This window comes from Martes martes (assembly GCF_963455335.1).
Source record: "Martes martes genome assembly, chromosome: 17".
Classification (NCBI taxonomy): Eukaryota; Metazoa; Chordata; class Mammalia; order Carnivora; family Mustelidae; genus Martes; species Martes martes.
The window spans coordinates 47,710,572-47,726,340 of NC_137905.1; the positions used below are offsets into that span (position 1 = coordinate 47,710,572).

The 15,769-nt window shown below is 50.2% G+C and overlaps 1 protein-coding gene across 1 annotated transcript; it reads right to left on the reverse strand.

Moving 5' to 3' along the window:
• Nucleotides 1-10,919: 10,919 nt before the first annotated feature.
• Nucleotides 10,920-15,419, reverse strand: LYPD5 (LY6/PLAUR domain containing 5). The gene is made up of 5 exons (XM_080829104.1): nucleotides 15,293-15,419; nucleotides 13,248-13,376; nucleotides 12,525-12,701; nucleotides 12,156-12,302; nucleotides 10,920-11,735 (listed from the first exon to the last, which is right to left on the reverse strand). The coding sequence occupies exons 1-5, from the start codon at nucleotides 15,348-15,350 to the stop codon at nucleotides 11,476-11,478; spliced, it is 771 nt and encodes a 256-aa protein (XP_080685230.1). The 5' UTR covers nucleotides 15,351-15,419; the 3' UTR covers nucleotides 10,920-11,475.
• Between the last annotated feature and the right edge of the window lie 350 nt (nucleotides 15,420-15,769).

The window sequence follows — 15,769 nt, forward strand, 5'->3', positions numbered from 1 at the left end:
CACTTGCCTCCAAACGGAAGTTCTGGGATGTGGGGGTCAGTCGGTAGGACACACCGCTCCAGAACCAGCTCCCTCCAGCCCAGGGAGGGGCTGAGCCAGGGGGTGGGGGTGACTCAGGGCCCCAGAGCTTCCTGTGACTCAGCCCTTGGTCCCAACCCTGAAGGGGGGAGTGGAGAGGGAGAGGGGTCTCTGTAAAAGAGAGGGAGGAGGAACACCAGAGGACCTCTCTGCCTAGGTTGCCCCCCTCAGAGGAGGGGGTGGGCTGCTGCATGAGACTTTGAGGGGAGGAGGGGACTAGGGGTGTGGACTCCTGGGTCTGAGGGAGGAGGGGCTGGAGGCCTTGACTCCTGGGTCTGAGGGAGGAGGGGCTGGAGAACTGGATCTCGGGGTCTGAGGTGGGAGGGGGCGGGGGTATGGACTCCTGGGTCTGAGGGAGGAGGGGCTGGGGGCCTGGACTCCTGGGTCTGAGGGAGGAGGGGGTAGGAGGCAGGACTCTGGGTCGGAGGGAGGAGGGGCTGGGGGGGGGTCCGAGTGGGGAGGGGCTGGATCACATACTCCTGGTCCAGGAAGGCTAGAAGAACTGATTCCAAAGTCCCTGGGACTTTTCCTTGGCCTCGTCCCAGCTGCCCCACCTTCATCCCAGCCCCATCTCCGGGCCTGGAAAGGACCCAGGTGCCTTGGGGCCCAGCCGGAAGGGTCTAAGGACAAAGGGTTGTTTAACTGGGCAGGGTGGTGGAGGGGAGAGAAGAGGGTGTCTCAGGCGGAAAGGTCACTCGTCGCCCCGGGCTTGTGCAGGGAAAGGCGGGGCTGCACCAGGAGGAAGACATCCTTCATGAAAGTCAGAGACTTGTGGAGGCAAATCCACCACGGCTGGTCTTTTTGATTTAGGCATTTGGAGGTTTCAGGGCATGGGATACTGCCACCTAACGGCGGCATTGGGAACTGCAGGCACCTGCTTGTCCAGGCTAGTTTCCTGTCTGCATATATTGAGCACCGACGGAGTGCCATGTCCTGCTGTAAGTATGGAGGGTGCAGTAAAAACAAAACAGACAAAAGCCCTGCCCTCATGGGACTTCCATGCTAAAGAAAGTTGTGGTTCCGTCAATCTCTCTCACTCTGTCTGAGTCTTTGCTTCTCTCTCTCTGTATCTCACTGGCCTTGCTTCTCGGTTTCTATATCCTGGTCTTTGTCTTCAAATGCATGCGTTTCTCTTTTCTCCTTTTCGTTTCTCTCTGTTTCTGTTTACTTTATCCTTTATATATCTCTATTCCCCACCAATTAAAAATGAGGTATATTAAGTTCAATTAGCTAACATGTATTACATCATTAAAAATTATGTATATTATTTTAAGTCATATATAAAATTAAATTATAAATAGTATGTAACTAAATAATTATATCTCACAATTTGGGACTCCACAGACCTTGGTTCAAATCTTGCCATGGCCACTGACTATTTTTGTGTGGAATATAGCACACATACAGCCTGGGTTAGGGATGGACCTGTGTTCACGCCTAGCTCTGCGATCTTAGCTGTGTGTCCTGCAAAATGGGGATGATACCCATGTCACAGGGATGCTTGAGAATTAGATGAATATCCACAGTCCTTGAGACAGGACCCGGCATATGTTTTGTTGTTGTTGTTTTTAGAGGGAGGAGGGGCAGAGGGAGAGAGAGAATCTTAAGCAAATGCCACGCCTAGTGCGGAGGGGGCTTCATCTCAGGACCCCGATGAGATCATGACCTGAGCTGAAATCAAGACCTGGACACTTAACTGACTGAGCCACCCAGGCCCCCCCCGGAGCTGGTATATGATAAGCACTTGGGGTACATTGTCTCTAAAACTGGCTGCCAGTGTCTCCTGTCTGTGCTGATATGTGGCTTCAGTCTGTCTGGTTTGTGACATCTTTGTTGCAGAAATGATGCTGGGCCAGCTCGAGGTCCAGTTCTTCAGAGAACTAGAAGCTTCCACTTTTGTTCTCTCAGAACTCTAAGATGACCATGCTGTGAGCAAGCCCATGGAGAGGCCTTGCAAAGGAGAGTCAAGGCACCCTGGCCCAAAGCCCCAGCCTAGCCTCAGATGAAGGCAGTGGCACAAGTAACTGCTGGAGAGGCGAGAAGAAATGCCTGGTCAACCCTCAGAATCTTGGAAAATAATGTACTTTTTGGTTTAAGACACTAGATTTGGGACACCTGGGTGACTCAGTCAGTTAAGGGTCTGCCTTTGGCTCAGGTCGTGATCTCAGGGTCCTGGGATCGAGCCCTGCATCAGGCTCCCTGTTCAGCAGGGAGTCAGCTTCTCCCTCTGCCCCTGCCTGCCTCATGCTCTCCCTTTCTCTCAAATGAATAAATTAAATCTTTTTTAAAAAGGACACTAGATTTTGTAGCGATTTGTTACACAATGATAATAAATATCACACCTTTTTGTTCACTTTTGTGTTTGAAGTTTTCATAATAAAAATATATGTATACATATGAATATTATATAGTTGATCCTCGAGGAATGGGAGGTTAGAGGTACAGATCCCCCCACACAGTTGAAAAATCCACATACCACTTTTGACTCCCTCCAAACTTAACTACTAGTTGCCTGGAACTAGTAGTTCCAGGCAACTAGTAGTTGACTGGAAGCCTTATTGATAACATAAACCATTGATTAATGCATGTTTTGTAGGTTATATGTATTATATACTGTATTCTTACAGTAAAGTCAGTAGAGGAAAGAAAATGTTAAGAAAATCATAAGGAAGAGAAAATGCATCTATAGTACTGTATTTATCAAAAAAGGAATCTGCAATTAGTGAATCTGCACAGGTCAAACCCATATTGTTCAAGGATCAACTGTGTAAATATAATGGAAATTGTACTTTATAAATTTCAGATAGTATCATTTTGCCTTTCTTTTCACCTCTGGATCTTTCTTGACTCTTTCTTCTTTTTTTTTTTTTTTAAGATTTTATTTATCGGGTTGAGAGAGAGAGAACGAGCGGGGTGAGGGGCAGAGGGAGAAGCAGGCTCTCCGCTGAGCAGGGAGCCTGATGTGGGACCCCATCCAGCGACTCCAGGATCATAACCTGAGCTGAAGGCAGGCGCTTAACTGACTGAGACACCCAGGTGCCCCTTTCTTGACTCTTTCGATCTCTGTCTTTCATACTATCCTCTCTCTTTCTCCTCTGTGTCTATTCCTATCTTGCCAAAACCTTTCCTGCCACTCTCCCATCCATTTACTTTACTCTACCACATTGGGCTTCCTGCCGATCCTCAAACCTGCCAAGCCCCTTCCTGCCCCAGGGTCTTGGTGCTTGCTTGTCCCTCTGCCTGAGTACTTGGCCCTCCAATCTCCTCATAAATCATTCTCTCACTTCATCCAGTTCTTTACTCAAATATAGTTTCTTTCATGACCACCTCTTTAAAAACGGTCCCCTCCTTCCCCATAAAGAATCCTGTATTCTATTTAATTGCTTTGTCCTCATGGCACTTAGGATTCTCTAAATAATCCTATTTTCTTTTTTTAAAAAAAGATTTTATTTATTTATTTGACAGACAGAGATCACCAATAGGCAGAGAGGCAGGCAGAGAGAGGGGGGGAGGCAGGCTTCCTGCCAAGGAGCAGAGAGCCCGATGCGGGGCTCGATCCCAGGACCCTGGGATCATGACCTGAGCCGAAGGCAGAGGCTTTAACCCACTGAGCCACCCAGGCACTCCAATAATCCTATTTTCTTATTTGTCTAATTGTTTGGGACAGGGATCTTGTTGTTCCCAGTGTTCAGAACAGCGCTGGCAGTAAGAGATGCCCAGTGGATATTCGTGAAGGAATGCTCTTATTCAATGGTACCTATTGGCCATCCTTTGACTCTACCTTCTTACCCTGTTCCACACTGTCCTGGAGATGGGAAGGATGTCATTTCTCCATTTCTCTGTTCTTTGTCCCTCCACCCAGATAGCTGAAGTTGCTGTCTGTGGTTCTGAGACCCAATGCGACAGATCTGTCCTTGGTGCTGATTAGGGCTCCCACTTCCATTAAGCTGGAGAGGTCAAACAAATCTTGGGCAAGGAGTGATGTGTGTGTGATCCATCCAGGCATTGGAACTTCTGCATCACGGAGAGAAAGCAGACATCTGAGTTCCAAAGGGAGGGAGTACCTGGGTCACTGTGTGTTCAGTAGGTATCTGTCCTATTTATGTGCTCATCTATTCATGTATACATACATTCATGTACACTTTTTATTTTGGAAAACTTCAAAGATACAGAAGTGAAAAGATGAGTATAATAAACTGCCATGTACCCACTTAACAACTACCAGCTCATGGCTAATAACATTTCACCTCCAACCACTTCCTCACTTCCTCTATTATTTTAATGCAAATCCCAGACATGATATCATTTAATTATATGTCGTAGTTTGAATTTTGTTTCTTTTCATTGAGGTATGGCTTACACATTGTAAAGTTTGCAAATCTTAAGTGTACAGATTGATGCCGTTCTACCTGCTTATGGACATGTGTGACCAGCACCAGATCAAGCCATAGGGCATCCCTATTGTCACAGCAAGGTCTCTTGTACTCCCAACTGACACACTAGGGATGGTCACTATTCTGACCTCTATCACCAAAGATTAAAAAGCCACAATATGGAAGTCCAAAGACCTGGACTCTGGCCTTAACTTTGCTGTTAGCATTTTTTTTGGTATGAAATGTACCATATGTGCAGAAGTACATAACATTCAGAGGTATATTTTGGACAAATAATTGTATTGTGAATGCCCAGGAAATCACCCTGGACACCCAGAGAGAATACTGCTACTCTCCAGAATCTTCCTGGATGCCCCTTTATGACAACATTCCCTTCTCAATTTCCAGAGGAAACCACTATCCCCACTTACAAGGAACTTTACTCCTCCTACCCCACAGCCCTCACACACTGTGCTTTCTTTGTCTCTTCTTCTCCCCATGATCCTTCAACCCTATGTGGCCCCTGGCCCTTTGACCATGAGTGAGAGACCACCTCCTCTCTCTTCTCCCTGTCTCCAGTCTCACACTCCCTGGTCTGTCCCCTGCATGGTCACAGGAACAGCTTCCCATCACTGGGCTTCCATCCTGTCTTTCCCCTGCTCTAAGCCCTTCCACTGATCCCCACCGGTTGTAGAGAAAAGTTCAGGGGACTTTATCTTCACCTGACATTCCAGGTCCTTGGGACCCTGCCACCCTTTTCATCCTCATCCTTGTTCCTCACACTGTACACACAAACCAAGTCTTTGTGAGTGCTGTCCCTTCTACGTAGAATGCTTTTCCTCCTGCTGCTTTGTCAATTACTATTAGTTACTGAGACATCTGCTCAGAGATTAATTCCTGTCCATAGCCTTCCCTGGTCTTCCCCTTTGGAGCTCCTGTAGACCCTCATACCTCCTGCTTTACCACTCATGAGCGTCTGGGTTTTTCACTGTCTTCTTCCAGACCAGGGAGGCAGGGTTGAACCTGACTCATTACTGGGTCCCTGGCATGATCCAGCTCAGAATAGATTATGAATGTTTGCTGACTGTCCCTCCCTGCAGGTCTCTCTGTATCTTACTTGCTCCTGCCCTTGTCCCACTATCTTCTCACAATGTAGCACACATTTCCTGAGGCCTTGGCACGGGCTGGTCCCTCTGCCTGGATGTTGTCCCCCACTTTGTCCGCATGATGACCTTCTACTCATGACCAGCGCAGGTTCGATCCTCTGTGAAGCCACCCTGATGTCTCGTGGCCTCAACCCTCAACCAGAAGTTTCTTCTTTACCTGCTAGCCCTTCCCGCCCAAGATCCCTGATCTGTCTGGGGCCTTATGGCCTTCTGGCTGGTAGCCTGCATCCCCCATCAGACCAAGAAGTCCTTAAAGGTAGAAGTCACCAGGATTGCCCAGCACAGAAGAATGAATCACAAATGTTTGTGGACTCTCTCCTGAGATTACTTCTACTTCTGTGTTCTCTGTCTTTGAACTTGCTAGTCCCTCTCCCTGGAATGCTCTTCCCTTCTCTGTCCCTATGGCTTGCTTCAAGAGCTGTCATCAGGTTCTTCTCTCTCTGGCGCCAGCTTCATTACATCCCTCTCCAACTCTGTCTCCTCTTGTACATGCGGATCCCTCCGCCATAGGCCTGTGGCTGTCTGGGGGTGGACCTACCTCCCTCGCCTCAGATTCGGAGCTCCTCCAGGCCTGGGAGTCACCTCTATGGCCCCTATGCCCAGTGCATGGCCAGGAACAGAGGACCACGATGAATGATGGATACCGATGTGTTTCAGTCTAGGTTTCGTAAATTAATGCTGTTCCCTTACCACCTTTCAGCTTCAATTCCAAGACCCATGTCTGAAGTGGTCATCTATGTGTAAATGGACACTTGGAGGATTAAGGGCTCTCCTTTCTTCTCCCACCTTATATAAACTCCCTCCCGAGGACTGCAGAATGTCTTCCCCTCCCCTGAGTGTTGCACACAGTGTTGCTTTTGAGCAGGGACCTCTTTGTACAGTGAATGAAGTGTGACAATGGGCTCATGCCCATGGATTTCACTGGTCTCACCTCATATCCCATCACCTAAAAGAAGCTGGCCTGAGAAAACAGTGGGATGACTGAGTTATTGTTGCCCACTGGGAGTCAACACCATGAAAGGATATGGCTCCGTCTTATAGGGTACAGGATAAGCTTTGAGGTGATGAGCATTTTACAGGGCTGTCTCCCCACAGCCGGAACACATGGGTCTGGTTATCAAAGGGTGGCAGGGCGGGGGAGTCCTCTCACTGTTACGCCTACTGCCCACTTGCAGAATTTTTATTTCCTGTTCCCATGACCTTGAGCTCTGCTTGTTTGGAGGTCTTTGTTCCCAAGGAAAGAATGTTTCCACTAGAGGACACAGCAGTGGTTCCTCTAAATTGAAGGAGAGACTGCCGCCTGGGCATTTTGGACTCCTCCTCATGCCACTGAACCAGTAGGCATGTCTGGAACCCAAAGCATTCTCAGGGACACTTCTTAGAGATTCCATGTCCAATAGTGGGGGGGGGGGGGAGGAAGAAGAGGAAAAAAAAGAAAGAAAAGAAAAACAGGATCACTAAGGATTTAGACCTTTCAGGAATGAGTGTTTGGGTCACCTGCCTAGTTTAAGGACACTCTCCAGCTGAGGGCAAAGAAAACTTGGAATGAGTAACAGAAGAAGGAAATCATACATATCAACTACGGCCTTGTGACGAGTCACAAAAATGTGAACTATAGATACACATGTTTTCTTCTTCATTTGTTTTCCCCCTCCATCCCTCCCTCTCTTCCTTTCTTCCTTTTTTTATCTTTCCATCTATCTATCATCTATCTACTAACTTCTTTCAATTTTGTCTCTTCTTTCCCTTTATTATTTCATATAAGGATTCATAGTGGGGGTGGTCCTGACATTCATAAAAGAAAATTTTGTCAATAGCGTCCTTGCTACATCTCCACTGCCTTTTCCTTCTCAATAAGACCAGCTATTTCTGCACTGCAATTAGGAAATAACAATAATTAGTTGTTGGGTGAGTAGTGAAAAGGGGTTAGATGACCCCAGATCAAGAACACAGATGTATGTGGAGAGATAGGCAGAATGAAGGATGTGCAAATTTAAGTCCATTCAGTCAGAACGCAGATAGTAACAATACTAAACATCATTTGGATAAGTCACAACCAATCAACACATTTCCTGGACTTATTCACTCAGTCGCTTCTTTTCATTTAACACATTACTTAACGGGCAAGGTTTCATGTCACGAGATGGTTAACTGAAGTCCTCTTTATCCCTTTGTACATCAGTTGTAACCAAATAAGTAACTTCAAGAAAGGGGTATGTTTTATTCTTCACCACCCCTCATTTGCCATTTTTGCACCAAGAAAGCATTTAAAACTTTTTTTCAACCTTTTATGGAAAATGATATACACAGAGAAAGGACACAAATCATCAGCAAAGAGCAGGGTGAATTCTTGGATCAAGAAACACAGGACCAGGGGCGCCTGGGTGGCTCAGTGGTTAAAGCCGCTGCCTTCGGCTCAGGTCATGATCCCAGCGTCCTGGGATCGAGCCCCGCATCGGGCTCTCTGCTCAGCAGGGAGCCTGCTTCCTCCCTTCTCTCTCTGCCTGCCTCTCTGCCTACTTGTGATCTGTCTGTCAAATAAATAAATAAAATCTTTAAAAAAAAAAAAAAAAAGAAACACAGGACCAAAAAAAAAAAAAAATTTAAAAAGGGGCACCTGGGTGGCTCAGTGGGTTAAAGCCGCTGCCTTCGGCTCACGTCATGATCCCAGCGTCCTGGGATGGAGCCCCGCATCGGGCTCTCTGCTCAGCAGGGAGCCTGCTTCCTCCCTTCTCTCTCTGCCTGTCTCTCTGCCTACGTGTGATCTGTCTGTCAAATAAATAAATAAGATCTTTGAAGAAAAAAAGAAAAGAAAGAAACACAGGACCAGGATCCCGGGGTCCTGGGATCAAGCCCCGCATTGGGCTCCCTGCTCAGCAGGAAGCCTGCTTCACCCTCTCCCACTCCCCCTGCTTGTATTCCCTCTCTCACTGTGTCTTTCTCTGTCAAATAAATAAATAAAATCTTAAAAAAAAAAGAAACTCAGGACCAGAACCCAGAAATCCCGTTGTCCCCTCTTTCAGTCACTGAGTATACTGACTTCTTTTTTTTTTTTTAATTTTTATTGATTGATTGATTTTAGAGAGCGAGCATGCACACACACAAATGGGGAGAGGGGCAGAGGGACAGGGAGAGAATCTCATGCAGACTCTCTACTGAGCACAGAGCCTGACGTGGGGCTCGATCTCAGGACTCTGGGATCATGATCTGGGCTGAAGACAGACTCCCTAACTGACTGAGCCACCCAGGTGCCCCAGACACAGGGATCTTTTTAAAACATACACAAGATGACACGCTGTGTGACTCCATTTATATGACATTCAATATTAGGCAGAATTGATGTATGATGGAAGTCAGAATAATGGCTCCCTCCTGGTAGAAGTGCCTGTGAAGGGCTACGGGGAAGGCTTTGTGGACAGGGACAGGAAATGTTCTATATCTTGATCTAGTGGAAGTTACACTGGTGTATACATGTGGAAAATGGCACATTGCACATTTTACTGTGTTTTATATTTCAGTGAAAAAGTTATATATTATATGTAATTACATACATATAATTATATCTGTATAATACATAACATTATGTGCACACTACGTAAGACATAATAATATACTCTACATATACTATTAGATGATATGTATTTATGTGAAATGTGGCATCTCCCTGCTATAAATTCTCCAATGGATTCTGTATCAGAATGGGATCAACCAGAAAAACAGAACTAGCCAGAGATATAAAGATAAGGGATTTATGGCAAGGTTTATGTGATTGTGTGGGCTGGCCAGGCAAGTTCAGAATCCACAGGGCAGGCTGGCAGGAGAGGCGGGCTGGAGCTCTCGGGTACGGGCGGAAGATGCTGTCCACGGGCAGATTTCTCTTTCAGGCAAACCTTAGCTCTGCTTTTAAGGCATTTTTTTGCTGGCTGACCCAGGCCCACCCAGGTGATCTTGGATAATCTCCCTTATTCATAGTCACCTGAGCAGGGACTATAATATCTACATCTACAAAATACCTTCGTACTTACACTGAGATTAGTGTTTGAGTGACTAACGGAGATGGAGCCTAGCCAAGCGGACACATCAGACTGGCCCTCCCAGCTTCAAATCACATTTGTAATAAAACCCAAAGTCTGCCTTCCACACTAGAAAGGTCAGTTTCTTGGGGCACCCGGGTGGGTCAGTAGGTTAAGTGTCTGCCTTTGGTTCAGGTCATGATCCCGGGGTCCTGGGATCAAGTCCCATGTCTGAATCCCTGCTCAGCGGGGAGCCTGCTTCTCCCTCTCCCTCTGCAGCTCCCCCAGCTTGTGCTCTCTCTCTCCCTCTCTCTCTCTCTCTCTCCCTGCCTCGGTCAAATAAATAAATAAATAAAATTTCAAAAAAAAAACCCAAAACAAAACAAAAAGAAAGGTCAGTTTCTTGAAGGTGGGGGCTTTTGCCTGTTTCCTTCACTGTCGTATGCCTAGAAACTAGGACAGTGCCTGGCAAGCGGTGGGTGTTCAGTAAATGCAATGAATGAATGGATATTGACATTCAGCTTCTCCTTCTATGTCAGGATGTGTAGACTTCTAGAACACTTCTCCCCTTGACCTCACGGGAAGGTAGGAGCGTCTCTGAGACGACTTCCTCTTCATTAAGGAAGTTAGAAGATGTGGGGATCCATTCTTGCTTTTGCCACTTACTCTGAAAATCACTGCCTCTGACTGGGTCCTGGGCAACTTGGCTGCCAAACGGGGACAAAAGTCCCTTTCTTGGGTGCCTCTCTGGGTCATTGGGAGGATCAAGTGGGGGACAGGATGTGAAAGGACCTTGTAAAGCATGGGGACAAGAGGACACGCTGTGGGGTCCCATGTTTATGTATACACATCTGCCTGCCCTGTGTTCCTTCCTCCCTCCGGATCTGTGTCCAGGCTGTCTCCTCCTCCTGGAATGCCCTTCCTTCCCCTTCTCTTTGCCAAGACCTCTTCATCCATTAGGAGTTGGCTTAGGAATCACTTCTTCTGGGATGTCTCCTCCAGTCTCCACAGATTGGAGAATTTTTCCTGGTTCAGCTTTGCCTCAAGTGCTTTTCTGTCAAATTCATCAACACCTGTGTGTTTGGGAGGTAGCTTTGCCTAGCGGTTAATGGGGCTGGGGGTCACACTCCTGGCTGTCCTTTCACTAGATAAACGGGCGCGAGCACCTGCCTTCACCTCTCATTTGCTCATGGGCATTGTGATAATAGCCCAACTCACGCTGGGTGGCTGTTGTGTCCCAGGTAGTCCACATTCATGTCATTAAATTCTGAACACAACCCCTGCGAAGTAGGGCTTGTCATTAGTGTAGGTTTTATTATCGCCTCTGCCTTATAGGTGAGGAAACAGGTGCAGAGAAGTTGAGTAACTCACCCCAGGCTAGACGGTAGAGCTGGGATTTGAACCCATGCAGACTGGCTCCAGAGTCTGGGCTCCTAGCTCCGAGGATATCCTGCCTCTCGAAACTCTCGTGATGATACGAATAAAGACATTATTGTAGCTCCACGCTGGCTCCAGGGGGAGGAAACTGGGTCGTGGGGTGCCGGGGTGTCACTGGTGTTCGGTAAGAGCTATTGTCAGGATGGCCCTTCACGTGGGCCAGGATGTGGCTGTTCCTCCCCACCCTGGGATGATGGGGACCTTTCCCAATTTCTCCCAGGCCTGCTGATCAGGTATGGGCAGGGCAGGGGTAGGGAAGAGGGGGCGTGGTGGTGGCAGAGAGAGACAGGAGTGCAGCTCTTGTGTGACACCATTTCCCAGTGAGCCACATTACAGAGGCTGAAGTTTCTAGAAGCGGGTGCGTGCCTGCCCCCAGCAAACTGTTCAGGAAGAGACTGGAGGGGCTGTCTAAGGGAGGGGAGCGAGGGGTCCTCCCAGAGTGCCCAGCAGCAGGGGGACCACGAGGAGTGGCGCCATGACGAGGGCTGCCTGGGAAGGGGTGGTGGCCGCGGCAGTGGTGAAGGGCTGGGTCACAGAGTCCCTGTTGCAGAGGTGCCCCTCACAGCAAGAGCCCTGCAGGTCGATGCTAGTCCAGGGGCTGGAGGTGCCCTTGATGGTGCAGGAGGGCCGGTGGCAGGTTCTGATGTACACAGGGACTGAGAAGTTGCCTAGACGGGGGCAGTGAGGAGGGGGTCAGAACTGAGGGAGGCAGCTGTTCCTGAACCTCCACCTCAGAGGCCGGGCCCACGACTGGGTCCTCGGACTTGCCCCTCCTCAGACTTGCCCCTCCTCAGACTAGACCCTACCTCCTCCCTCAGAACAGGGCATAGCTTCCTCCTTCAGACAAGGCCATCCCTTTTTCCTTCCAGACCAGGGCTCTGCCTCCTGTCTCAGACCGGAGCCATGCCTCTTTCCTCTGACCAGGGCCATGCTTCTCCCTCAAAGGAGAGCCACGGCTCTTCCCTCCAGCCACGCCTCCTCCTTCAGACCACAGCGGTGTCTCCCTGTCAGGCCTGTCCGGTGCCTCTACCCTCAGGCCTGCCCTTCACACCCTTTGCCCAGGCTCTGCCCTGCTCCCAGCCCCTCACCGACGGTCATTTTGCCATTGCCCTGGAAGCAGACGCTTTGGTCCTGGTGACAGTGGACCCGTCGAGACTTCTCCGGGGTGCAGTACTCTGGGTGGATCCCCAAGCAGGCGTAGCACTGCAAGCCGCTGAGAGTTGGCGGGTTGGGCGCTGGCAAAAGAGCGTAGACGCACACTCAGGTAATGGTTGCGAGGGAGGTCGGTCCTGTGGGCTGCGCACTGCATCGCGTGCCGGCCTGGCCTGATTTAGGCGAAGGCTCGAAGCCCAGCGCGAGGGAGGAGGTGCCCGGTGGAGGCCACGCCCCTGCCCTGCCCTGGCCGGCGTGGAGGGGGCGCCCTCTCCACCCACCCCGGGCCTTGCCCTCTGGCTCACCGGGGCTCAGATTGGGGATGGAGTCGTGGGTCATGAGGTCGGTGTTGCACAAGTCAGTGACGCAGCCTCGCACCACCGAGTAGTCCGGCGGCAGCGCGTGGTCGTCGGACAGCATTCGGCCCGTAGGCGGGCCTGTCCAGCAGCCCTTCTGCACCATGGTCACCGAGGCGCGGTACCCTGGGGGCAGGAGGGGACCGGGGCCTGGTGCGCTGCCCCGTCCCAGCCTTCTTCCCCCTCTCCTTCTAACTTCCAGGCTCGGCCCCTCTGGGTTTCAATCTCTCCCTCCTCCTCCGCTCTTCTCTGGCGCTCCCCTCCCCTCTCCCTGCTGCCCTTCCCTTTCCTTTCTCTCCCTGCAAACTCCATTTCCCCTACTCTCCCTACGCCTTTTCTCCTCACCAAACCCTTCCCAGCCCCGCTCCCACGTTCTCCCCTCCAGTCTCTTTCTCAGGGCTCCCTCTGTCTCCTTCTGCCCCATCTCACACCCCTCATCCTTCCGGGTCTTTCTCTCTCCCCTCCTTCCTCCTCCCTCCCTCTACCTCCGCTCTCTGTCCTTAGCTCTGCCTTAGCTGTCCTTAGCTCTGCCCTCTCTTCTCTCCAATCTCCCCAACCCCTTGGCTCTTCCCCTCCTCCCTCTCCCTCCCTAATCTCTCATCCCTGACTCTGCCTCCACCCCTTGGTCTTCCGCAAGCGCTTCTCCTTTTTGTGCCACTTTTTGTCCCTCACCAGTGTCCAGGGACAAGACAGCCTCAGAGCATCCATGGGGACAGGAGACATTGTGGAATTTCATGCCGTTGAGGTCAAAGGGCCCAAAGTAGATGTGTTGAAAGTTGTAGCATTGTCGGGCCTGGGACGCTGAGGAGAGAAGCAGGGTGGGTGGGGTGAGCGGAGCTCTGTTGGGTGTGGGGGGGAGGTGGGAGAGGAGCCTGTTCCAGGAACTCCCCCAGAGCTCCCCCTAGCAAATGGCAGTCTCACCAGCCAGCCTGCTGTGCTCTGAGAGGAGCCAGGCCTTGCTGCCTGGAGAACTAGGCATGCTAAGATTCAGGCCTTCACGTCAGTCAGGCTAGGTGGGTGCCCTGATGCAGTGCACAGCCCATATGACTGTACCTCACAACCACTGCTGTGCTTGGTCATGGCAGTGTCTCCCTCCTGGCAGAGTAATGGCCTCTGTGCACCTGCCAGTCCAGTTTCCCTCCCCCAGCTGTTCAGGATCTCCACCCTCTTCCAGGAAACACAGTAAGATTAAATAAAGGAGGAAGTGATTCACTCCTGCTCTGCCTGTCCCTCTCCCAACTAAACTCAGGATGTCCAGCAGCACTAAAAGGCCGTGGGTAGAAATCAGACTCCAGCATAGGCAATGCGATGTGCAGTCTCGCACTACAAACGTACACACGGAGCCAGCCCCAGCAACACTCACACGAAACACTCAAAACGCTGACATAAGCACAGAATAACAGGACTGACACAGGCTCATGCCAGTCTCACACCCTTGCACAGAATATCCCGAGCATGCATGCGGAGTTCGGTATTCGCACATAAAATAACCCGCCACCCAGACCCGCCCATGGAAATGCCCCCACACAAGACACATGCAAGATCATACCAAACAGAAGAGAAGGATGTGGATACAGAAACGAAAACAGCACGCAGAGATCCAGGGACATAAGAAGTCATACCCAGAAAGAGACAAATATGGCCTCAGGAATCACAGACACAGAGCGCCTGGGTGGCTCAGTTGGTTAAGTGACTGCCTTCAGCTCAGGTCATGATCCCAGAGTCCTGGAATCGAGTCCAGCATCGGGCTCCCTGCTCCATGGGGAGGCTGCTTCTCCCTCTGACCTTCTCCTCTCTCACACTCTCTCTCACTATCTCTCTCAAGTGAATAAATAAAATCTTTTTTTAAAAAAAGAATCATAGACACGCAAACAAAATCAGACACCACAATCCTGCGAAGTTAGAGATACTAAAACGAGACCCACAAAAACATACAATTTTAAACCACAGACAGATCCAAGACACAGAAAGACAGACACGCTGCAGTACCCAGATGCATGCGCACAGACACAAATGCCGGCCTGCCAGTCACAGGGCCCGACAAAAGCAAAGAGAGACACAGACATGCAAAATTATATGCACGTCTCTTTTAAAATAAGAGAAAGTGAAACTCAAACAAAAACAGACCCAGAAGCATTTGTTCAAACACCTGTTCACACATGAAATCTGGTGCAGAGAAACACACGGACACACACACAGAAATCAGACTCTCTTCCGTGGATGGGCACACACACAGTGGGTCGGCCGAAGGCTTAGTTTCCTCTCTGGAGACACTTTGGTCCTGACATGAGTATGTCTCTGTCTTTTCCCAAACTGGGAGAAGGCGTTGCCTGAGGGTGAGGGCCAAAGTTCCCTGCCAGTTCTGGAAAGAGCCCACAGGGTTCCCCAGAAGTACCCTCGAACAGAGGCATGGGCAGGATGAGAGGCTGCCGTGGGGGCGAGAGATGACTGATGGAGAACAGAGGAGAAGACACATGGGAAGGACATAGTCTCCAAGCGGCTCGTCCACCAAGATCTGAGGTCCAGGCCCCCAGCCCCTCCTCCCTCAGACCCAGGGGACCAGGCCCCCAGCCCCTTCCTCCCTCAGATCCAGGAGTCAAGACCCCCAGTCTCTCCTCCCTCAGACCCAGGGGTCCAGGCCCCAGTCCTTCCTCCCCCAGACCTAGGAGTCTGACCCCCTCCCCACTTCTTAACACTGTCTCCAAAAGTCTGGGTACCTGTCAGGCAGAACACAGCCCCAAAGAGGCAGAGCAGGATGGTTCTGGGGACTCCCATTGCCCGCTTGTGGAGCTGAGCTGAGACACTGAGGACAGTGCCTCCTGCTCTGATTTCGGTCTGGCTGGTTCTCCTTGCTGAGCCCCAGGCATCCCGGCTCTCCAGCCTGCTCGGGATTCCTCCACCCCCGCCCTTCCTGGTCTCCTCCTAGGTAATCATGATGGGGCCATGATGAAGTCCTTGGTGCTGGGAGTGGGATTGGGGTCTGGATTTCTGGGGCTGAGGGATGAGGGAGCTAGAGCCCTATAACCCTTAATTTGGGGGGATTTGTTATTTGCAAGCATTCTTGATTTCTCTTCTCTATGTCTACTGGAACATACATGCTGCATAAACATACACACACACACCCTCCAGTGCCGGGGTCATGTCTCCAGACCCAGAGACACAAACATCACCTCCTCCTAGAAGCCTCTTCTGAT